This window comes from Lichenostomus cassidix, chromosome 23, assembly GCF_008360975.1.
Source record: "Lichenostomus cassidix isolate B80296 chromosome 23, HeHo_3.0, whole genome shotgun sequence".
Taxonomy (NCBI): Eukaryota; Metazoa; Chordata; class Aves; order Passeriformes; family Meliphagidae; genus Lichenostomus; species Lichenostomus cassidix.
Window position 1 is genome coordinate 3,719,316 of NC_139503.1, and position 22,677 is coordinate 3,741,992.

Genomic DNA, 22,677 nt, shown 5'->3' on the forward strand with positions numbered 1-22,677 from the left:
GAACGCCCTCTCCAGGGACTCACTGCAGCCATCCTTAAGTCCAAAATGGGTAAACCAAGCCATTCTGAAAAAGGGAAAAAATGGAGAAGTGGGTGAACACAGACCATGTAAACTTTAAGCCCTTGAAAAATTCCAGTCCAAATAAATATTTTTTTAAGGAATTGGAAAATAGGAAGAAGAGCAGCCAGGCAGAACCTCCTCCAGAAAAGGGAGCTGAGAGCAAATCTGATAAATGTACCTGGGGTGACCTGGAAGAGGGGATGCTGTCTGAGGAAACAGACTCTCCAGATGGCCTCAAGGTCCCTTCTGTCTCTATCATCTACACTGCTACAGACTAAACCCTTAAATCAGTATCCTGTGGAAATTTGCCAGGCATTCTGCCAACTCTGGAGCTGGAAGAAGGGCTGGAGGACAACATAAGTGGATATGCATGCGCAGCGTGCAGAAGGAAACTGGATTTTTGCAACAGGTCCTTCTAGTCTTATCTAGGAGGATAAACTCCAAGGAGCATTTCACAGCAACCTCCTCGTGTGACAGCAAAGCAGTGGCTGGGATGTGCAGGAGAGGCAGAACTGCCCCAGCCAAGGGTTGAACGTCCAGCATAAATCCCTTCCCACTCTGTTTCACAGCCTTCTTCTGACACAGACAGACTCACTCCTGCAGCAAAACCAAGAACTGCAGCTCAGCATCCCCTGCTGTGCACAGGCCTGGCCCAGACAGACAGGATCATCTTTCCTGACTGTAACCACAGTGAGTGAAAAACCCTCCCTCTGAGCTCCCAGCATCTGGCAGGGTGGGCTGAGCTCCATCTGGAAGCATCTCCCCATGCAGTGGACTATCTCCTAGTCAAAGCATTACAAGCAAATAACTCAGAAGATTAACATAAATGTTGTTTGAAAGACTTAATCAGCTGCAAACTGTAATTTTGTGTTTCCAGCTTAATTAGCCCCAGTCTGGTTTTCATTGTATTGGGAAGCAGAAGGAGGGCAGCAGCAGCAGATCACAGATCTCTGGTTGCAGTGATGAAGGAAAACCTCCCTGCTTAGGGCTCTTGGATGCCTCAGACAGCAGCATTCCCAACAGCTCCTACAGGGCTAGAAAGGGTCAGACACTGAGCAGCTTCAATGAAATTTGCAATGAAACTCCAACACCAACCCTGGCCTGGTGTTGCTCATTTGAACAATTGCTCCACGAGTTTGGACTAGCTCTGCTAGCGAGGTTCTACAGATGCATTTTTGTTTGCAGGGCAAGTGCTGATTAAAATGCAAGCCATGGATCTCCTCCTAGTACTCATGCCAGTGTGATCTCCACAAGGACTGCAAACACAAAGGTCACCCTGGTGTGCAAGCAGGTTTATGAAGGTGTTTATAGTCTCACCTAGCAGATCTCCAAAGTAACTCCCCATTCCAGCAGAAGCTGTGTCTGATCCCCATTTCCCAGGGTATTTTCAGTGTGTCCCAGTGGCTCACCAGGGCCACCAGTCCCACTGCCACATCCCTCATTCACAGCACCCAGGACTCTGCAGTCACTCAGGGTAGCAGCAGAGCCCCAGTTTGGGAAGTACCAAGGACATGTGAATAAGCAACAAATCCTGATTTTGCTCCATGCTGGTGCATCCCAGAGGTGCTGACAGTGCCCCAGTGCTGATACACAGGCTTGTCACTGCAGCTAGAGCCAAGCACATCATGGTGACAATGCAGTGCCCCGCAGACAGCCAGAAGCCAGAGGACAGAGGGAATTTATAGTGCCTGCAGTTCCTGCAAGGGAACAACAGCATTTGACCCTTTCACCCATGCCTGATGCATGGCTCATCCTCTTGATGCTGGTGGTACAAATAAAGCTGTCACTTGCAGGGACACTGAACACTGGCAGCAGAGAATGAGCCATGAGCAGAAGCACCGAGATGGTGACACATTTCTCCAGTTTTCTGCCTGCCAAGGCTGCTCACAAATGCTTCTCCAGGCTGAGGCCAAGATGAGGCTCTGGGCATTCCAGAGCAGAGCCCAGAGCCAGTCCTGTCCAGGCAAGGCTGCTCTTCCTTGGGGCTGTGCTCACCTGGGGGTGCATCACTCCCCATCCTGGCTGTGAGGGCACCAGCTCCACCTGCATGGTTCAGAGTCCCTAAGGAGAGGAGGATCTGCTGCAGCAGAGCCCCTGCAGCCAGAGAAGGAGCTCCTGGAGGTCACTCAGCTCCATGGTTCAACCACAGGGCAGAGCCAGGTGCCTGTGCCAGCACACAGGGCAGGGGCACAGCAGCACCTGGTTATCCATGCTGCAAGATCAGGTTGTCTGAGCAGGGAAATACATCACTGGGAAAACAGGAAACATTTGGGAAGTGGATGGAGGGTGTGAGAGTGATGGATGAGCACTGGAGGAGCCCAGCAAGGATCAATGAATAGCTGATGAGCTGAGGAATAAGGCGTGGGCTGCTCACAGTGCAAATCCAGCAGGGAATTGCTTGCTCTGATGGGAGGCTACAGTAAGCCCCCAAACAGCCTTTTCACCCCTGCAGGTGTGGAGACACCAGGGCAGTGGTTTGAGCTCTGCTCAGTGCCAGTGTGAACTGGGGGGTGTGGAGAGTCACCTGTCCAGATCCCTGCCCACCAGGGCCCACAGAGGGACCCCCAGTGCCCCACTCTGTCCCCTCTACCACAGCAGACCCTCTGCTCAAAGCAGATCACATTTAGAACAATCAGCCAGAGAACACCACAGCTGTAACACCCTCAGAGCTCCAAACCCCTCTGTTCCATGTTGGCTTTCCATCCAGTGCAGATGGCAGGGGATGAGCACTGAGAAGTGGGTGGGGCAGACAGGGCCTTCCCCACCCCATCCTGACAACAGTTTAACTTTCACAATCATTTTATTCACAAAGCCTGATCAGGATAACAGAACAGACATTTGGGAACAGTACAGCAGCACAAAGAAGTCAGGAAGTGTTTTCTAGTCTTTTTTCTCTTTAAATCTTTATTTACCTTGACATAACCCATCGACCTTATTAAACAAGGCCATGATCACCCACTGCTGAGTGCACAGGCACACAGTGCCCAGCTCCACCAGCTCCCAGTCCCAAGGGTTAGGAAGATTCTGCTACCAAGCCATACTTCTTCTTCAGTATTTCAACTGTGGGTGTTAGTGCACTGCAGGGAGAAACAGAGCCATCAGAACAAGGGGCTTGGGGAATTCAAATGCATTTTCTGGGGAGGAGCAACCAGCAAGACACAGGATTAGAACCAAGGAGAATATGAACTCCTGAAGCTACAGTTTCCAACAGAAGCCGTGAGAAAGGGGAATTTGAGAGCTCTTGAGGATTTCTTTATGTGCTGGTAATTAAATTCACATTAATGGGAAGGTTTAACTGCTTGCAAGCTCCAAGGAAGCATAGGAAAGGAAACAAAGCAAAGCAATGCATGATCCACCCCTTTCCAAAAGCTTTGTTTCATTTAAAGCAAAGGAACAGCCCCAGCTACACTCACCAGCCAGGTCGGATGATGGAGAATTTCCCTGACACAGACAAGTCAACCACAGTTGACCCCAAGCGACACTCTGGGCTCTGGATGTCTCCTATGGGGCCTCCATCAATGACCAAGGACAGCTGAGGCCACAGCTCCTGGAATTCCTGCAAGAAAGCTGTGGGTATCAGACCTGACAGTGGTTTGTGAGTATCATTTAAATCAAATACAAACACAGCAACAGAGGAATCCTTAGATTATTGCTGAGTTCCACTGAGAGCTCTGCCAAGCTGCCCCAGTGACACCCTGAGGGATGAAAGAGCCTCACCAACACGGTCAGGGTGCTGCCCTGGGAGCTGATGTTGGCACTTGTCAAAGCCAGAGGTCCCGAGCAGGCACGAGCAAGGTCTCTCATGAAGGGGTGGTTTGGAATGCGAACACCAACCAGCTGCAGGGAAGGAGAGGAGGGTTTTACATACAGAATCTGGGTTTAATTTGACAGGGCCTAAGCTTTCTTGACTTAAAGCTGAAGCTCTAGAGACTTGGCAGGTCTACATCTGATGAACCAGAAACAACACAAGACTTAAGTCAGGTCCTAATGTCATGTCCAGGTCAGTCACAGGACAGCACAGGCACCACTTCTGGGGACAGGTAAGAACAAATGTTACAGCAGCAGCACCAAAAAAAACAGCCCTCTGCTCCCAAAGCCCTGAGATCAACCCTGCAGCCAAGCCCTACCGATGTGAATGGATTCAAGTCTTTATTCAGCTCTTCTGAACGCTGTAAGACCAGCGTCACTGGTCCCGGGAGCAGGTCCCGCAGCAACTCGTCCGGAACATTCACGTGGCAGTACCTGCAGGGCAGAGACAGCAGGGTCAGGGTGTGCACAGGGTGTCGCCGAGGCCACTGCACCCCGGGCAGCTCCGGCACGGCGCTTCCATCCCCTCCGTGGGGCTGCGGGATCTCGGGCAGCCCGGCCGCACGCACCTGTAGAGCCGCTCCACGTCGCCGAGGCAGATGGCGAGCGGCTTGGCGCCGTTCCGCCCCTTCAGGCGGTAGATGCTGCGCACGGCCGCCGAGTCCTGGGCCAGGCAGGCCACGCCGTACACCGTGTCCGTGGGCACGGCCACCAGCCCGCCCGCCTGCAGCGCCCCGGCCGCGGCCGCCACCGCCTCCCTCCAGCCCGCGCCACACCGCCCGTCAGCGGGGCGAGCCGGCAGCTGCCGCCACGGGCCGGGGCCTCCATCCTCGGGTCCGGCCGAGCCCACCCCGACCGGGGGCCTCCCGCCGCCGGCCCGGCCTTCCTCCTCCGGCTGCTCCCCGTGAGGGCCGGGCCGGGCCGCGCCGGCGGGCGGCAGCAGCACCAGGCGGGCGCAGGCCGGGCCCAGCCCCGCTCCCGGCCCCGCCGCTCCCTCCGCCACCCGCGCCAGCGCCAGCGCCGCCCGGGCCATGCGGGGCGACTTCCGCCCGCCGCGCCGCCAGATGACACAACACCCGGGGCGGGGCGGATCCCTGTTTCCATGGCGACCGGGGGCGCGCAGGAGGCGCGGAGGGACGCGGCGGGAGAGCGGAGGGTGCGGAGAGGGGACGGGAGGGAGCGGGAGGGGAACGGGGAGAGGACGGGAGGGGAGCGAGAGGGGAACGGGGAGAGGACGGGAGGGGAGCGTAGGGAGCGGGAGGGGAAAGGGAGGGTCGAGGGGGATCGGGAGCCGGGGGTACCCGCGGCGCGGGCCGTGACCGCTGTCCCCGCCGTGTCCCCGCAGGTTGCGGACGCCCCGCGGAGGCTGCGGGCGCTGCTGGAGCTCCGGCAGCAGCACCTGCGGGCCCGCATCGCCGCCTGCGAGGAGCTGACGGCCGCCATGGCCGCGCTGCGGGCGGCGCTGAGCCCCGGCCCGGCGGCGGGCGGTGCAGGACCCTGAGAGCCCCGGGGGCAGCGGCGAGAGCGAGGGTCGCTGGGTTTGGGGCTCCGGGAAGGGCCGGTCCGTGCCGGGAACACGGAGCGCTAACGGCAGCACCGCCGAGCTGCCCGCCGCGGCCTTGGGCCTCGCTCGCTGTCGCTGCGCTGGTGCCTTATCGCATTAAATTTACACTTCAAAACAAAGCGCGAATGGCTCGGTCTGTATCTCCCCCGTGTGTGCTCTGAGGAGGAGGCACAGCCACCCTGTGCTCTCCGAAGGTTGATTCTCACCCGGCTGCTCTGGGATCAACACCAGCCCGAGCGGACACCGCAGGGGCTGCAGGAGCACAAACTGTGCTGTTGAGGTCAACCTCTGCCGAGGCAGAAAGGCATGAGCCGAGCAGGAACCACACGGGATGAGGTTGCAGATGCCCCAGTTCTGGGTTTCAACTCCCACCCACACCCCACGGAAGCAGAGCTGGGCCAGTGCTGGGAGAGGGAAGAGGGTGAAAAGGCAAACGCTGCCTTTCAGGGTTGGAATTCCCCTTCCTAAGGCGACAAGGCAGAATGCTCACACTCCTCTCCCACAGAATACTCTTAGGAAAAACTATTATAACACAATGTTTAAATAAGCATTTAATTAGGATTCCATTTAGTATTAATATTGCTTTCAATTCCAAAAAGGTTAATTTCCACTTCTTTGCAGATATTTCAAAGTACAATATTAACTTCATACAAAATGAGCAATTAAGCAAACACCATTATTTCACATTCTTCAAAAAATACAAATTCATATTTACTCTTTTGGGTTTTGGAGATGCTCTTCCTTTGGAAGTACTGTACCTGTAACTAACATCTTCACATTGCTCAATGTAAGCACATTTGTTCCCATGTTTCAGAGTTTAAATAAATTCCTTTATTACCATACACACATTCTTGAGAAACTGGGGTTTAGTTCAGCCATCTCCAAAGCCCCAGGCTGGGGTTTGCCAGCACTGAGCTGGGTGAGGCAGAACAGAGCAGGGTCAGCCCGAGCAGAGGGAGGACAAGGAGAGTTGCAAACCAGGAACATCAGCAACTGCAACTACAGCACTGCAAACACACCCTCGAGTCTGCTGGAAAACGCCATGTGAAAAAAATCCTTTTTTTTTTTTTTTTAAGAAAAAGTAGAAACTGCATTTATTTGAGAAAATGTACGCTGCATAATGAACCAAATTTTGGCCAGCTTGCACACCACTGCAGCATGGTGTGGGGTTTCACCTAGTCCCAAGAACACACACACTCAGGCTATGTACACTACTACATAAATATCCAGTTTAATTTGCATTTCTCAGTGCAGACACAGAATCCAACTTCTAGAACATGTGAGATATATCGAGACAAGACACAAAAAAGTTAAAAGTTCAGCCCTGTCCATGAGTATCGACTACAGGTAACATTTATAAAAACTTGACATTGCTTCCAAAATATGTTACGGAAAAAATAGTATACAATTAAAAACTCTGCAGTCAGAAATTCATAGGGTTTATTAAAGACATGCTCTACTTTTTTTGCCTTACAGTCCAAATTGCCTCCAACAGTTCTGCCCAGCTAGCTCAGATAACACCTGCCAAGAACTTTTCACCCCCAGATCTCAAATAATTTCACAGAGACAACACCCCATCCTCATTCCAAGGGGAGGATCTGAAGCACAGGGAGGTTCTGTGCCTTGTCCAGTGTCTCCCGGCCAGCGGTGGAGGTGACAATGTGACACCAGATCTCGTCTGCTCTGCCCCACTGCCTCAGCTCAGGAACCAACCCAGGAACAGCTGCTCATCTCCAATCCCCTCCAAGGACAACAACCCTCAGCTCCACACCAAGGGGCCAGCTGGCTCCAGCTCTGAACCCAGTTTATCCTGGAGTAGGAGTGCTGCAAACAGCTCACAGCACTGATGCAGATCAAGGACAATGTCGTGGATGGCTGTGGCTGTGCCACCCCCAAGAAATAAGGCAGTAACAGGACATCAGAAACCAACTTGAGGACAAATTTCAAAGGTGCAACATGCCTGCTTGAGAGCAGCTTGTCACTTGTGTTCCCATGTGGGTGACAGAACGAGGACAGGGGACGAAGGACACACATCAAGGGACACAGCATGTCCAACAGGAGTGACAAGCAGCCCCCAGAAAGCGTGAGAGAAAAGGCTGCTGAAGCACAGTGCTCTCAGAGGGTTATTTGCATAGTTTGGACGTTTGCTAACAATGCATAATTTGTCTGGGGCAGGGGGAAGGGCAGCACGGCACCCACCACACCAGTTCTGTCAGACAGACACACAAGGACCACACAGGACAAGGATCTTTAGCTACAGGTATTGCACCAAGTTAAGTGCTCATCTTTGCACACCCCTGTTAACTTTTACTCAGAGCAAAAATAAACTTTGTGAAAGTATATACAAAAGAAATTGCAGCAATTGGGTTAAAGATAAAATAACCTAAAGTGCATTTTAGATACCAGTATGAGGTTCTGCAAACTTGTCTTCCTGGGCACACTCAGCATTACACAAGTGTCCAACTCGTACTTTATTCCATGTAATTCAGTACCAGCATTCAATCAGTGCTGATTTTCCACCCCCCTCCCCGACCTACAAGCACGAAAAGAAATTTCTCCAGCCTTCAGCTGCACGCCAAGTCTGCTCACTTGAGTCCTTGCTTGGTGACCAGAGCTACCAAAGTCAGTAACTTGACCTCCTCTACATGTTTAAGCTTCTACACCCATCTAGAAACTAGGAGTGACCAAGTAAACCCCTGCTAGCACAAAACAGCTGACCTAGAGCAGGGCAGTTTTGCCCTCTGGCTGCTAATTAAAGGGTTTCATGCAGACTTTGCAGAGGCAGGCACGCTGTTCCCAGAGGCTCCAGCACATTAAGAGGACGTGCCCTTTTCTGGTAATCCAACGTCTCACCAGATCTGTAAGGGCAGAAACTCTCCCTTTTATTACCCATGTAATAGTGAATATGCTAAATGCTGGGGCAGCAAGGAGAGGACAGGAAAATCTCTGGCCTTGCACTATCTCAGGGCTTTGCTGCAGCTGCCCTTGGATCTCCTCCTGTCCCAGCATGGCACAGACTGCCCTGGAGCACAACGTCTGATCACACAGCACTGGGGATGATGCAAATGTGAAAACATCTCAGACACACGCAGCACAAACACTCTGGGAAGCAGACAGACAATAAACAACAAAAGCACACGCCTGTAAAACGCAGCAATGCACAGAATCACACGCTCCTGCCTCACTACAAGCTCTAACCAGTTCCACCTGAATTGCAGCCTGCCTGATGCACGTACAAGAGGGCAATGGTAAACCCAGTGCACCAAAGAATCAGCAGGACATAGTGCTTTTCCTAGAGCACACCAAAAAAACCCAGCAGCTGTGAAGAGAAACAGCAGAGATTGACCCTGGACACTGCTGCCCATCACAGCTCCACATTGAGCTTCTTGGTTCAGAGACTTTGGTAGTTTCTTCTACTCATTTCAGTCACAAAAGGGTTTCTGAAGATGCTCTCTGGTCCAACCAGAAACGTGTTTTAGGTTGACCAAGTCATAAGTAGCAAAAGTAAAAAAGCCTCCCTGAAGGCTGTGAAGGCTCAGAAGAGATGGCTAAATTGCCCAGCTGTCACAGTGCAGGCCACATCTGGGACCCTTGTCCCCCATCAGAGGTAACCCCACAACTACACGGGAATCTCCACACTCCTGCATCAGCAGTCTCCCACAGGCACACACCCACAGCCACTCACCCTCAGACACCACAGCTGCATTTTGCCAAAGAAGAGGCCCAAAGCCACCTGAGGCACCAGAGGGACCCCAACACAGCTCCAGGCAGCGCTCACTCCCCTCCCAGGTGGAGCTCTGTGCAGAAGAGCTGGCAAGAGACTCTTCTCTGCAAGGACAGTCCCAACCATGCAGGCTTGGGACTTTTTTTTTTTGTGTTCAAAGCAGTTCTTACTGCCATGTAACCCAGCTGCAGCACAAAATGAAGCTGTGAAAATGAAGCTTTTTCATTTCAAAGAAAAAGCAAAGGGGCCACCACCTCGCTGCCTTCCAAGGGATTGCCACAGGAACAAAACAAGAAATGCTTTGTTAACCTGTTTTGTGGATGCCAAACCTGGTTGCTGCAGGACTCGCAGCCCTGCTGCAACAGCCCTGCCACACAGCCAGAGGAAACACCAGCAGCATGTGTGCTGCACTCAAATTCATCCCTGCAACTGCCAACTCTGAGCTCTCTGCCCTGGCACAGACATGCAGCACATCCCAGGCATGGAGCATTCCTGGCACAACCATTTGCCCTCATGGGACACAATTTTTCCCTTCCACACTTGACTCCAAGCTGTCCAAGAGGGGAAGGGCAGTTCCCTTCAGCCCCTTTCCACCCTTGCCTGGGCACTGCATTGTCACAGGAACAGCACAAGAGGTCACTGAAGCCACTGTCTCAGTGGTGGTCAGGCTACACTGTGTCACAGGAGAGTTAAACACCTGCTGATCATCAGGCAGCACTCACAGGGTTGTCCCCTCCCTGGAGGTACAGAGAGCAGCTCTGATCAAACACAAAGAGTGAAAGATCTCTATCCACTACAGTTTGCATTCCTTAACTGAGTGCAGAGACACTCCCAACTAATTGGCTTACAGTCACTATCTTTGTATCTCACTAATGACAACACTGTAAACTGAATAAAGACTATTTAATTATTCTTTCCTTTAACACAAGAAAACTGACAGCCAAAGCCAGAAAGATGGATAAAAACTATAAAATTACATCTTTTAAAATAATGCAGCATAAATAAACCATTTAGAATGAGACTGCATTTATTGCAACATTACAGGCTTTTTGGTGGAAGGGGGGGTTTGGATTTGATTTACCCTGAGTAGGTTAGAATATAGACTCTCAGTTTGATATGAAAAACTACTCTGTTGTGTAACATCTTTTAGTCAAGAAATAGCCCCGTGCACAAAAAGCTGGCATTGCAGTAGGCTGGCGGCAGAGTCAGGCAGAAATTATATAGCTCACTGGAAAAAAAAGAAGCATTTATGGACAACTGAAGGACAGACTCACTGAATTCAAACTGCATTTATGTTGAATCATTCTGAAAATTTTCCTAAGAGTTGTTCTTCACAAAATATGAGAGTAACCAGCAAAGGCACCATGCTCCTGATTCAACAGTCCCAGAGTTAGGATGATGACTTGTTGCTAACAGAGCCTAAGAAATCAAAAGAGCAGCAGGCACCAACCTGACCACACCTGGGACTCACTGCACACTTCGGAGAGGCCAAGAAAACAGACTCTGGAGCCAGAGCCAGCAGTGGCTCCCACTTTGTTGTGACAAAGTGTCTACAACACACTTGAGTCCTAGTGGAATTACATGAACAGATCTATCAGGGGTACGAGGTACTTGTGCTCTGCTGAAGGAAACTCTCCCAAAGCTCCTGCAGGCAGGAGCATTAGTAAGAGCAGGTGAGAGCATTAGTACACAGCAAAACTAGGCACCAGCTCCTCATCAGGTATGTGACAATTGCATTCCAATCACACTGCAGATAAATCCTCTCCCACAGCAATGCCATTTCCTCCCCCAGCAGCCTCCTTTCCTGGGCTCCCCTTTAGTGCATGGTTAGTATAGTCATGAGAGACAGGAAAAAATCAGAGACCCAAGAAGTTGTAACAAAGACCCACTTGCTGCCAGTACCTTAATCCCAAACGTAAGTGATGTGCAATTGGAGACAAAGTAACCCCCCTTTTCCTTTTTAAAATCTTTTTGCACACGAGTAACCTTAACTTCTGTGTTCACATATGACAAGCAAAAGTGACAGACAGTGCAGCCAAAACAGTTCATATATAACTTAACTATTTCTTTTTTTTTTTTACCTTTTCTTTTTTTAGATAGAATCTCAAAGGTGGATGTACCTGGGACGTGACTAAGATGCCATCTGTGAAGCAGAAATAAGCCACAAAACTTCCAAACAGGAAGGAATAAGAATCAATCCTTCAGTTTCTGCTTCTAAGGAGAAGGGTTTTACCCTCCAGGTGCAAAGGAAAATCTGGAACATCTTCACTTAGAGAAGCTGCTATTCAAACCAATTTCTTCCTCACCCTGCAGTAGTGCTTCAATTGGAATTATATTAGACGGGGTTTCAGGGCTTTGGAGGGACAGGAAGTCCGATACATCCATGGCACTTAATGTTTCAGTCTGGGAGTTTGAAGGGTTAACTATCTGACTGCTCTGCCCAGAAGAAGGAGGAGCTGAGGAGGAAGGAAAGGTCTGAGGCTGCTGCTGGGGAGCTGGCTGCTCCAAAGCTTTTGAATCAGGTGAGGAACATTCCTTCTTAATGGTGGTGGTGGCTTTGTCCTTGGCAGAGTCTCGGCAGGCACACTGGCACTGGCAGGCCTCCTCCTGCTTTATTATAATGACAGGAACGCTGAGACCAATCTGCTGAACAGGGTTTCCTGAAGGTGAAACAAAGACAAAACACAATGGAACTACATAATTTCACAGCAGGGAGTGACAAATCAGCTCTGTTAAATTAGTTCAGTGTCACGCTTACCTGTGTTACCAGCTACTGGTAATGCAGTGGTAAAAAACACCTTTTCTACTACTTTTGGAACTTGTGGCTTTAAAGGAAAAAAAAACAAACAAGAAAGAAGTGTGAATTGACTCCAATCAAATTTCTATTGTTCAAATTCTAAACAGCTATATACACATTCCAAAGAGACACACAGGAAATCTGGGCTCAAAGTATTGTTTCAGTGGTCCTAAAGACTGGGCATAACATCCCCTGCATTATTTGCACGGGGACTAAACTAAACTAACTCAACTTGTGGGTTTTGACAACTCAGTGACTGATTTCTTAAACGCTGCCATGTGTGCTCCCACTGCCTGTACCTGCAGTGTGTCCACCTGCAGCTGAGAGCCTAAAGTGGCACCAATGTTGTCAAAGAGAAAACTCCTGAAGTCTCAGCTATCCAGATTTACTGGAACACCACAAACATTCTCTTTTCAGAAAAACTCTTTTCATTATCTAAATTAGTCTAAATTAGGCAGAGTCACAGTCTAAATTAGGCAGAGACAGAGATTACAAAATGCCTAAACACAACCTTTACAGAATCTTTTGTGCTTCTATGCATTAAAAGATTAATCCCCATGTACACCCTTAGGCCTGGTGGTGCCCTGTCCTGGATAAACACACTGCTACCTGCTGGGAGAAGTCCACCACTGGGAGAAAGAAGAAAACAAGATTTTTCTGCACCCTGGGTTTCTCTGTGCTCTATTTATTTCCCTGTCTATTCCAGGGGCTGCAATGCTGACGTGTATACACACTAACATGACAAGCATTATACCACACTCATCCTCCTGGGGTTTAGCTGGAGCTTTGATCCCCTCCCTTTTCAGAAGCAAGGGCTCTAGGAGGAATGGTTCCAGCTGCTCCAAAGCCATGCTGGATGTACTAACCATTTGTTCTTGGCTTTGTTGGGAACCAGTGGCACCATTTAAGATCCATTGTAAGTTCTGCTCTCCCATGACAATGCTGGACTGCAGAATGGCGGTGCTTGGAGGAGTAATGGTTATAGTGGGGTTACTGGTCAAAACAGGGTTTGCACCAACAGGCACAGTCTGAACTACAGCTGGCAGGGGCTCAGTGGCACTCGGGGCTGTCAGGGCAGGAGCCCCAGCAACCACTGACAGTCCCTGCACAATGGGCTGCGGCGGCGGCTGGGTGTGCTGCAGGAAGTCTTGGTGACTGGCTGCAAACTGTGTGCTGTGAGGAACAGGCACTTCTGGGGATTGTAAAACAGTTGCAGGATTCCCAAACGCAGCTGGCTGTGAGCTGGGTGCTATGGAGGAGGGAGCAGCAGGTGCTGCAGAGGCTTGCAGTGCTGCCTGGGTTGGCTCGGGCAGCCCAAGCTGCAGGACCAGGGGGAGTGACAATGACGCTGCGTCTCTTGCTGGGGGTGGGACTGCAGCCACCGAGTCCGTGTCACCATTAAACCTTTCCATCAAGGCAGCTGCTGAAAGAGAAATAGAAAAAATATAAATACATCAGTTCTCATTAGGTCTGAGTAAAGTGCTTTTTCAATGAACTTATCAGCTAGCTGATGGATGTTTGGCCAGTAAAGCGTGACCACATTCCTAACTTCAGACTAGTGCTCAAAAACAACCCTACACAGTGAAATCTAGAAGTAGCTGCAAATTCAGGAAATTGGTAACACTGGGCTCTACACTGAGTCTGATCAGCCTCATCAGCTCTCTCTAATAAGCCTTTTATCAGCCAGGCTGTGCAGCAACGTCAAGAGGGAACCTTGAAAACAGGATGGCATGGACTGCTTGAGAACTCCAACACCAGTACTGCAGGACAGTGCTCTGGGTCACCTTCCCTGTCACTGTCACATGGTCTGTGCACACCATGCATTCCAACACAAATGAATTTCAACACTGAAGTTCTTTTTGCTTCTTAAGAGTTACATTGGGCATTAAGCTTCAGTCTGAAATGCTGAATTCAGTACACACATACAGGGATGTCAGAAAGTTCTCGTTAATAGCAGTGCAGATACAACTGGTACCTTTTTGCTGAGAGTCATCCTGATTTGCAGTGTGGTCTGGGCTCTGAAACATAGACTCAAAGATGCTTGCTGGTGAGATTGTGCTGAGGTCCTGTCCATGTGTCTGCCAAATAGAAAACAAAGAGGAAGACATCAGACAATGCTGTATCTCAGGTCTCCACAAACTGCACAGACCGCAGTAAAGCAGTGTGTGCATGTCAGAAACACTCCTCCAATGAACCAGCCACCATCAGGAATGGCAACATATATTACTTACATGCTGTAAATTTACACTTAGTTTTTATTTATCAACATAATGAGCAAATCCTTACAGAAATAAGTAACTTCTTCAAAAGTAAAATATATTCCTCTGCATCCACACTTCGTTTAACCCTTACTTCTTGCAGTACTCAGTCAGAAACAGAAACATAATTGGCTGCTTGCAAAACCTTTTCTGAAGCAGAAAAAAATGTAGCTCCATTTAGACTGTATCCTGGACTATGCAATTCTAATCCCCCACACAGAATATATACAGAATATATAACCAGAGAAGCAGAATATATACAAGAGCTGCACCCTGCTCCCAACACCACAGCACAACAAACAACAGTCTCTTCAGCACCTTATTTTCCTCTATGTAAAATTTAAGTTCAGTCAACACTTCTCAAGAAGCAAGAACACTGTTATGGTAAAATCAGATGCAGAGCCTTCAACAGCAGGTTGAACTAAGCACTGCACATTTTGGAGGACAAAAATCAAAGCTCAGATGAGGATGAGGCAATTCCAGGACAATAACTCACTGGATTAGAGTTCTCCCGCAATTCTGAGTCTGTTGATATGAGGCTTAAATCACTCAGACAAAGTGAGTGACTTGTATCCTGTAAAAAAGAAAAACAAGTTGAATTAAATATTAAAATAATAATGTCAGGAATGTTTTAAATTACTTTTTAGAATCCATACAACTGTGCATATATGGAACCCAGGTCTCAGTTCTAAAATCAAAGGAGCAAGATTTTTAAGTAAAGGATTTTTAGTAGCCATCAAGGATTCTTAAAATCTCTGTCAAAGTACTTCCCAAAAGTCATATAACCCAGAATTTTAAGTTAGCACAGGAACAAATCAACTAATAGAAAATAAAAAAAATTAAACCCTCAGAGTTAGTATTTTAAATAAGTATTTATTTTACTTCACATGTTTATAGCATACACAAGGAAAGCAGCCTGATGGATACAAATGCTCACATGCACACTTGGCAAAGTGAGCACTTAACAACTCTCTTTGAAAATCCCAGTCTTAAATGTTACACCTTAAGAACAAGCTGCAGACCAAATTATTTCTTCCCCAAGGTATGGTTTATATCCACCTAACACAGAAGCTTTAGGCAGAAGTGCTACTAACCTCAGACACATTGTTATTGGGAAGTGCATTATAGGTATGTCCCTTCTCATGACCTTTCATGTGACTCTTGAGACTGTATTGGGTACTGAAAGTCTTCTCACAACCATTGCTGGGACAGAAGAAGGGTTTCTCCCCTAGAGGCAGCACAAAACACACTTAACAGACTTAAAAACATCCTATCAAACACAGAATTTAAAGCACCTGGGAGAGCAGAATTTCATACAAACAAGACATTTAATGCCCCTTCACACATTTGGTATTCCTAGGAGTCCTGCAGGTGAATGATTCCATTTCACCATGGGAACTGACACACAACACAGCATTTAATTGTTATGCTTCGTTACTGATACATTTGTGAAACACACTCATTGAATTCAAGACCTGTCAAGCATAAATATAACTGCAGAAATGGAAAATTTGGATTGGCCTGATGCAGGTGCAGGAGTCTGCACTTGGCCTTTTTAATTCCTGAGGTCCACATGGACACATTCCTCCAGCCTGCAAAGGTCCCTCTGGATGCCATCCCCTCCCTGCACATGTCACCTGAGCCATGGTGTCACCCCCATATTACATGTAACTACAAATTCATATTAGGATTCTGAGAGTTAATATAAACTGAATAAGCTCAATTAAAGAAAATAAAAACCCACAGAACTTACCAGTATGTGTTCTAACATGTGTTTTGAGGTGGTGGCTTGCAGCAAAAGCCTTCCCACAGCCATCATGCTCACACCTGAAGGAGGCATCACAGGAGAGTCAGCATCAGTGCCTTTCAATGCATTAGCTACAACCTTAGATCATGTTTTGCAATAGTCCCAGGACTCCAAAAAGCAGGCCCAAAGCTAAGCTGTTTTACCTCCCTGCTGTGCATGCTACATGGATCACAGCAGGGCTCTGAGTAGGACTTCAAAAGCCAAGCATGAAGGCAGTATTTGGGGAACCTCCTTCATGGAATACACATTGCAACCCAGCAGGGAGCAGCAATGTCTTTTAAAAGATACTCATCACAGCACAGGTTTATGCTTCAAAAAACACCCTGACTATGCTTGTCTTTTAGGATAATCACTGAACCCACTGTTACAGACACCTGTGGGAGCTTGAGGAAAACATGCTCCAACGCCAGCCAGCCACCTTCACTTATTTCTCAGGAGAACACCATTCCATTCAGAGCAGTAACAGCTGCTTTCTGGCACAGGTGCCTTATTACCTGAGCCACAGAAGCCAGAATTGCCACCCAGGAACTCACCGAAATGGCTTTTCTCCTGTGTGTGTTCGAATGTGCTTCCTCAGGTCACTGTGCGTTGTGAAGTATTTGCTGCAGCCTTCTGATTCACAGTTAAATGTTTTCCCTGTGTGAAGCCTTTGATGTGCTTTCAACCTAAAAAACATGCACAAAAATCCCTCTTAAGACTGGCAGGATAAAACAGCCCTGGCCTGAGGCTAGCAAGCCATTCCTTCAAATGTGCAGGACAGGATCAAAGGCTTAACATAGCCTGAGCAGAAGGTAATGAGCTCATGAAAGTGATGCTATCAGTTCCAAAGTCCTCCAACAAGTCTGAGAAACCCTTGTGTTCATGCACCACCTTCAATGCTATTGGAACATAAGGAAGTTAAGCACATCACCACAGTTCTGTCATCCCACTCTTTGGACAGCATTGCCACACTTCAGGGCTTTATATTCATACCTGTACATGGAAGGAGCAAAACGATTGCATTCAAACACAAAGTAGGAGCAACTTGCAGAACAGCAACAGCCATACCTACAATAAAACTCAGCAGAGCCTTCCCACCTGTACAGTGTTGAACACCCTCTCACCTGTACAGTGTGTTGAACGCCTTCTCACAGCCCTGCACGTCACACTCAAAGGGTTTCTCCTTGGTGTGCACCCTGACATGGATTTTGAGGCTGTAGGAGGTGAGGAAGGCCTTGCCACAGCCCTCCTGGTTGCAGACAAAGGTGTACTCCCCACGGTGGGTTTTCTGGTGCGTGCGCAGGTTGCCGGCGGTGCTGTAGGTGCGCGGACAGCCCTCGAAGGTGCACTGGTAGCGTTTAACCTAAAGGACAAAATGCTGCAGGCTTCATCATTTTTAATCACTTCTGGAATCCAGACAGGGTAGAAATGCAGTCAGACATCAAAACAATGCAACAGATTTTGACCCCGAAGCACCCCAAAAGATTTACTGCCGCTTAACTCTCCAACAACATTGCTGCTGCACTCTGCGAGGAAGGAGTGGCACTTGGGAAAGCAGCTGGCCTTGCACAACAGGAATGTTACAGACAGGGAAAAAAGGAAAAAATTATCCAAATTTTTTCTAGCTAAAAATCTGATAAGCCAGTTGGAAAGAACGTTGAAGGGCCAACAAACTTGTCCACTACCCCATGTGTATGTAGCACCTGCATTTCAGTCCAATGCAGAGCTTCTTATTTGTGGAGCAGTGAGACAAGGGAAAATGCACTGTCACAACACTTAAACCCACTGCCCTGTGTGCTGAATTCCCATCAACACCGTGAGCTAAATACAGTTTTTACCATCTCCCATGGTCAAACCACCAGTCCATTCACTATTTCACTTTATCCCAAAACAGCCTTCGTTGAGCCTTGCTCTTTCCTTCTGTGGTTATTGGAACAGTCAGTGCCTGAAGTGTAATGGATCAAATCAGGTCACAAGGTCACCCAAAGACACATGTCACAGATTCCTCGGTCAGCCATCAAGATCTCCAGGACAGTTTCACATGGAACTACATTTGATATCTTCCCCACTTCTGTGACAGGCACAAAGGATCGTTTAGAAGCTTCCAGTGTGCAAGTGATAACACCTAAAGAAATCTCATCTCTTGTGAAAGCAGAAGGAAAACACCACCTGATCTGCCTGAAGTTATCTCTACCATTACCTACCAGACTGATGGCTTTTGTTTGACTGTTGCAGTCCAAAAACCTCAACACCTAAAAGTGACTGAGGACTCCAAGAGAGGACTTGGCAAGTCACACCAGGTATAAATCAGGTTCTAGACAGTTCTCCTCTAATGGAAGAAAAACAGTTTCTCAGTTAGCAAACCTGTTTTGTAAGGGACAAAACTGCCAGCAGGACCCCTTTAAGAAAATTCTATAAAGCTGATCTTTTGTGTATCTCAATCCATGGTTTCTTGTTGCTCCCAAACCAGGCTGCCATTCACCTTCACCTTGGCTCTACAAAACCTTCATATCTGGAGAACATTAAACCATACAAGACATCCAAGAGACCTTTACACAGAGCACAGAAATACCATAGTGTGCTGGATTTGGCTGTTGTACAGTTCATTTTCTTCACACACATGGGGCATGCTCTGGATTTGTGCTCAACACAAGGCTGATGAGATAGAGATGGATTTTTTAAGTGCTTCTCATTCTGGCCTGCCAGCAAGGGGCTGGAGGTGCACAGGGAGTGGGGAGGGGACAGGGCTGGGACAGCTGACCCTGACTGATCCAGGGATATCCCAGACCATGTGATGTCATGCTCAGTATGGAGAACTGGGGAAGGAGGAGGAGGAAGGGGAAACATTTAGTGTTCCCCAGTCTCTGTCAGGTATGCTGGAGCTCCTGGCCATGGCTGAGCTCCTGCCTGCCAAGGGAAGCAGAGAATTCATCCCTTCATGTTTTCAGCTAGTCACTCAGCATTCTTAGAGAAGAAAACAGTAATTTCACTCTAAAGCAATTTGTCCTTAATTTACAGTTCAAATCAGGCAGAAGTTATCAATAATGCCCAAGCACTACAGCATGGTTACAGTGCAATCAGGAAGTTTGGTTGTGCTGAGTCAGCCACAACACAGGAGCACACACCAGTAACACAGCAACATCAGAAAGCACATTGTACTATATGAGGAGGGCCCATCATCCTCCCCAGGGATCACCAGATCCAGTACAATTTGTCTATCAGAGCTGAAATAAATGTTCCATGCCACAGCTTTAAGGCAGCTGGAAATTAACACTTTACAGGACATTCTCCCCAATACTTCCCACAGTACATAAGGGATCTGACCCAGGCAAGAGCTACCTGAAAATCAAAGGAGGGTTCTGTTAAGCTTTCTAGGTGTTCACATTTAGGTCTAGAGGAAAAAGGACAATATTAATTACAGATTAAGCTGTTTGGCTGCCAGCTGTCACTCCCCATGTGTAAGGCAAGGTGGCAGTAGCAACATCAGTTTAGTGGCCTCAACTCTGACAATGGCCTTGCAGTGCTTCCTCCTCTCAAATGCCAAAGCTTTATTTCACAAATCCTTCCGAGAATACCACAGGCAGCAGCAATATCCCCACCACATCCTGAGCAAAAACAAACCCTTCTGTGAAGCACCACGGCATTTAATTCTCTTTTCACATCAGCACACCAAATAAGCACTGATTGTACACACAAAACCACCAGAGATTGATTTGAAAGCCTCACAGGTACAGCAGCAAGAGCTCCAGGCTGCCACAGCACTCAAGCACCACACAAAACAAGCAAGGCAGCAGAGGCCAAGCCCAGGACAGGGACAAGGTGCTTCAAGGCCAAAGGCTGTGGCTTTTGGCCAGGGACAGTCAACTGCTGCCTCTGGCAGGGGGACGCTGGAAGAGCCACAATCCAGCAGTTACCTCGGAAGTGGAAACTTGTTGTGCAACAGCCAACGGGGCTGGCAGCAGCAGAGGCTCACACCCTGGTCCAAAGTCTACTTTGGAGCAACTGCTCTGTTTGTCTTTAACTCCTCCTGAGCTTACAGTATTCCCCCTAAATGGCTGAATTTTCTGTGTCATCACTGAACAAAGGATTAGTGAATTTGAAATGCGTAATTGTAATCATGTTTGTTCTCAACAACAGAATTACAGTGAGAGACGTATAATAAAACAAAAAAAAGCTAGAAGTAACTAAAGTGCAAAACCCCCTTTTTAGCTTCATAAATGTCTAAGACTGACCTGAAAACTTAAGAGTTTAAAACAGTTATCTCAAGTGTTAAAACTGCTGCAGACATTTTGGAAGTACCAAAGAAATGAGCTGCTGATTTTCAGAGATGAGCCAAGGTGTTCAGGGGCTTTAGAGCTTTCCTTTCCCCACCTCCAGTGAACTTATCAGAGCTTTGAAACAGCAGGCAAAAAGGCTTTTTACAAGATGGAAGTTCCACACATGCTCAGGGCTCAGTGCCACTGCTGTCACATTATGGTATCACTGCTCCCTGCTCTGGGAAATTAATTCCAGAAATGGCAAATAAATTCATATAAAGGATTTTCTTAGGAAATTCCAACTCTTGTAAGCCTTCTCTAAAAAGCAAGAGTGAAAAAATAAAGTCAGTTTAACTGCACGTGCAGCCATTGGCCCTGTTTAGCTCCCACCCCCTGCTCTGGGAGCAGCTCAGAGTCCCACAGAGACAAGAGAAAGTACCTACAGAACCGACTGAGAAAGTGAAATACTCCAGCAGCTGCAGGCTGCAGCAGCTGCTAACATGAATAACTGACAAAAGCAGACTCAAACAGGTTTGCTGAACCCATCTCAGTCCATGAGTTCCCCAGCTGCAGAGCTGAACCCTGCAGCCCCATTTGCTCAGCACTGAGGTGACAGTTCTCTGCTGCTGGACAGGATTCAGTGTCACAGCCAGTGCTGCAGTTCTCTCCCTCTCAGCGACACAAGTAGCTGATGCTGCTACCACTGGCAGTGGCACAGACACTTGGGCTCATCACCCCTCAGCTAACCCAGGCAGGCCAATGAAGGAGCACTGAGCTGTCCCTGAGCTGGTGTCACAGTCAATTCTCCTTTGCTCTTGCCCCCAAAAGGAAGAGTCCCAAGAAAAACCCTCACCACTGTGTGTGCAGGTAGAATTCATCAGGGAAATAGAATTAAGTGCAAACTCCATTTTAACCATGCAAACTGACCTGAGCTTTCAAAATACATCACATGGCAGTTTAAAGCTGCTCTCTTCTTCTCAGTTTCCCTGTGACACAATAAAACTCCAAGTAATTTAAAGTTTGGCATCTCACATTTGGTACTCCAGCTCCCAGGCATGGCCTGGCTCTTAACTGTGACCTGGATGTGCTTTTCTCCAGAATGTGGACAAGCCCAGAGTAACAGCTCAGGTTGTTTCAGCTACCTCTGAACTCGCAAAATAATGAGCCAACCAGAAGAAAACCAGAAGATCACTAAAACTACACACATCGCTGACAAAACACGTGTCAGTGCCACACCCTCCTGCTATCCAGTGTCACAAAATGCCTCCTGGCAGGTCCCTAGGGCAGCAGGTGGTGTCAGAGAGAAAAGGGACAACTGGCAGCTCTGCTGGGACATGGCTCTGCCCAGCACACAGTGCAGCTGGGGCTGACAACGAGAGCCTTAGTGAAGAGCAATTCATTCCTTTACACCAAATCCCTTGAAAACAAGCAAAACTCCTGCCTGTGTCCTGAAAAACAGGCTTAGAAAGCACATTCACAAAGCCTTTAAGGTCACAAGGGTAAAACCACAAGAAGCATAAAGCCCAAAATCACATTTAGCTACTCACTTCCTTACGCTTGGTTTCTGGGCACTCAGACTGCAAAGTGAGTGTTGCTCCTTCGATGTTTCTTGGCATGGGAGTTGAACCAGGATTTATTGTTAGATGGATCTGATCGGGAGAAATAATATGTTGCACATAACCCTGTGACATTCCTTCATGATCTGCTAGTAAATGAAATCCTTCTTCATGACCCTCGGGTAAAAAAGGCAAGTGATCACCGCACTGTCCTTCATCCTCCTCATCCTCCAGCACGCTGTGGTCCTGCTCTATGAGCACGGTTGTCCTGTCGTACACCGTCCCGGACGAGGAGGACACCAGCCCGTTTTTGTCAGCAAACCTCATCATATTGTCATCTTGGGCTAAGTCGTCTTCCTCCGCCTCATAGTAGATGGCGTTGCCCTCGGGGCTGTTCTCGCCCATGGCTCCGCGCCTCTCGCCGCGCTACCGGGAGCTCCGGCCGGAATGGCTCATCTGCAACACAAGGACGGGCGAAGGGGTCAGGCGGCTGGACCGGCGCGGCTCGGGCCCCGCTCCGCTCGCAGGCACAGTCCCGGGGCGCCCGGTGGCGACGGGCCGGGCCGGGCCGGGGAGAGCGCGGCGGTCCCGCCCCGAGCGCGGCGCTACTCCGCCCCCGGCCCGGTGCGGCGAAGAGCCACCAGCGCTGCCTGCGCGGGCCGCACCGCTCCGGCCCGGCCCGTCCTTCCCCCCTGCCGCTGTCCCTCTCTCCCCCGCCCGCTCACCGGGTGCCGGCGGCGCCTCCTTCCCCGCCCCAGCGGCACCATGATCGCCGCGACCCGCTTCCGCTTCCGGCCGCGCGCGGCCCGCCGGGAGCGCCGCGCCCGCCGCGGGGGATGACGGGACGGTGGAGGAGCACAGCGCCCCCC

The 22,677-nt window shown here is 49.0% G+C and overlaps 2 protein-coding genes across 3 annotated transcripts; both read right to left on the reverse strand.

Annotated features, from left to right (window-relative positions):
• Window positions 1-2,841: 2,841 nt before the first annotated feature.
• On the reverse strand, window positions 2,842-4,915 carry YRDC (yrdC N6-threonylcarbamoyltransferase domain containing). The gene is made up of 5 exons (XM_085081208.1): window positions 4,437-4,915; window positions 4,188-4,302; window positions 3,778-3,897; window positions 3,474-3,616; window positions 2,842-3,137 (listed from the first exon to the last, which is right to left on the reverse strand). The coding sequence occupies exons 1-5, from the start codon at window positions 4,898-4,900 to the stop codon at window positions 3,074-3,076; spliced, it is 906 nt and encodes a 301-aa protein (XP_084937334.1). The 5' UTR covers window positions 4,901-4,915; the 3' UTR covers window positions 2,842-3,073.
• Window positions 4,916-5,969: 1,054 nt separating this feature from the next.
• MTF1 (metal regulatory transcription factor 1) lies at window positions 5,970-22,643 on the reverse strand. Of its 2 annotated transcripts, none has more exons than XM_085081206.1 (11): window positions 22,534-22,643; window positions 21,800-22,264; window positions 17,121-17,359; window positions 16,551-16,682; window positions 15,964-16,037; window positions 15,305-15,438; window positions 14,707-14,784; window positions 13,928-14,030; window positions 12,819-13,372; window positions 11,914-11,980; window positions 5,970-11,815 (listed from the first exon to the last, which is right to left on the reverse strand). In XM_085081206.1, exons 2-11 carry the CDS (start codon window positions 22,211-22,213, stop codon window positions 11,421-11,423), a joined length of 2,190 nt encoding a protein of 729 aa, XP_084937332.1. In that variant the 5' UTR covers window positions 22,214-22,264; window positions 22,534-22,643; the 3' UTR covers window positions 5,970-11,420. The 2 variants fall into 2 exon arrangements, with proteins under 2 accessions (XP_084937332.1, XP_084937331.1); XM_085081205.1 differs by having other exon boundaries at window positions 12,819-13,375; window positions 22,534-22,642.
• Window positions 22,644-22,677: the final 34 nt, after the last annotated feature.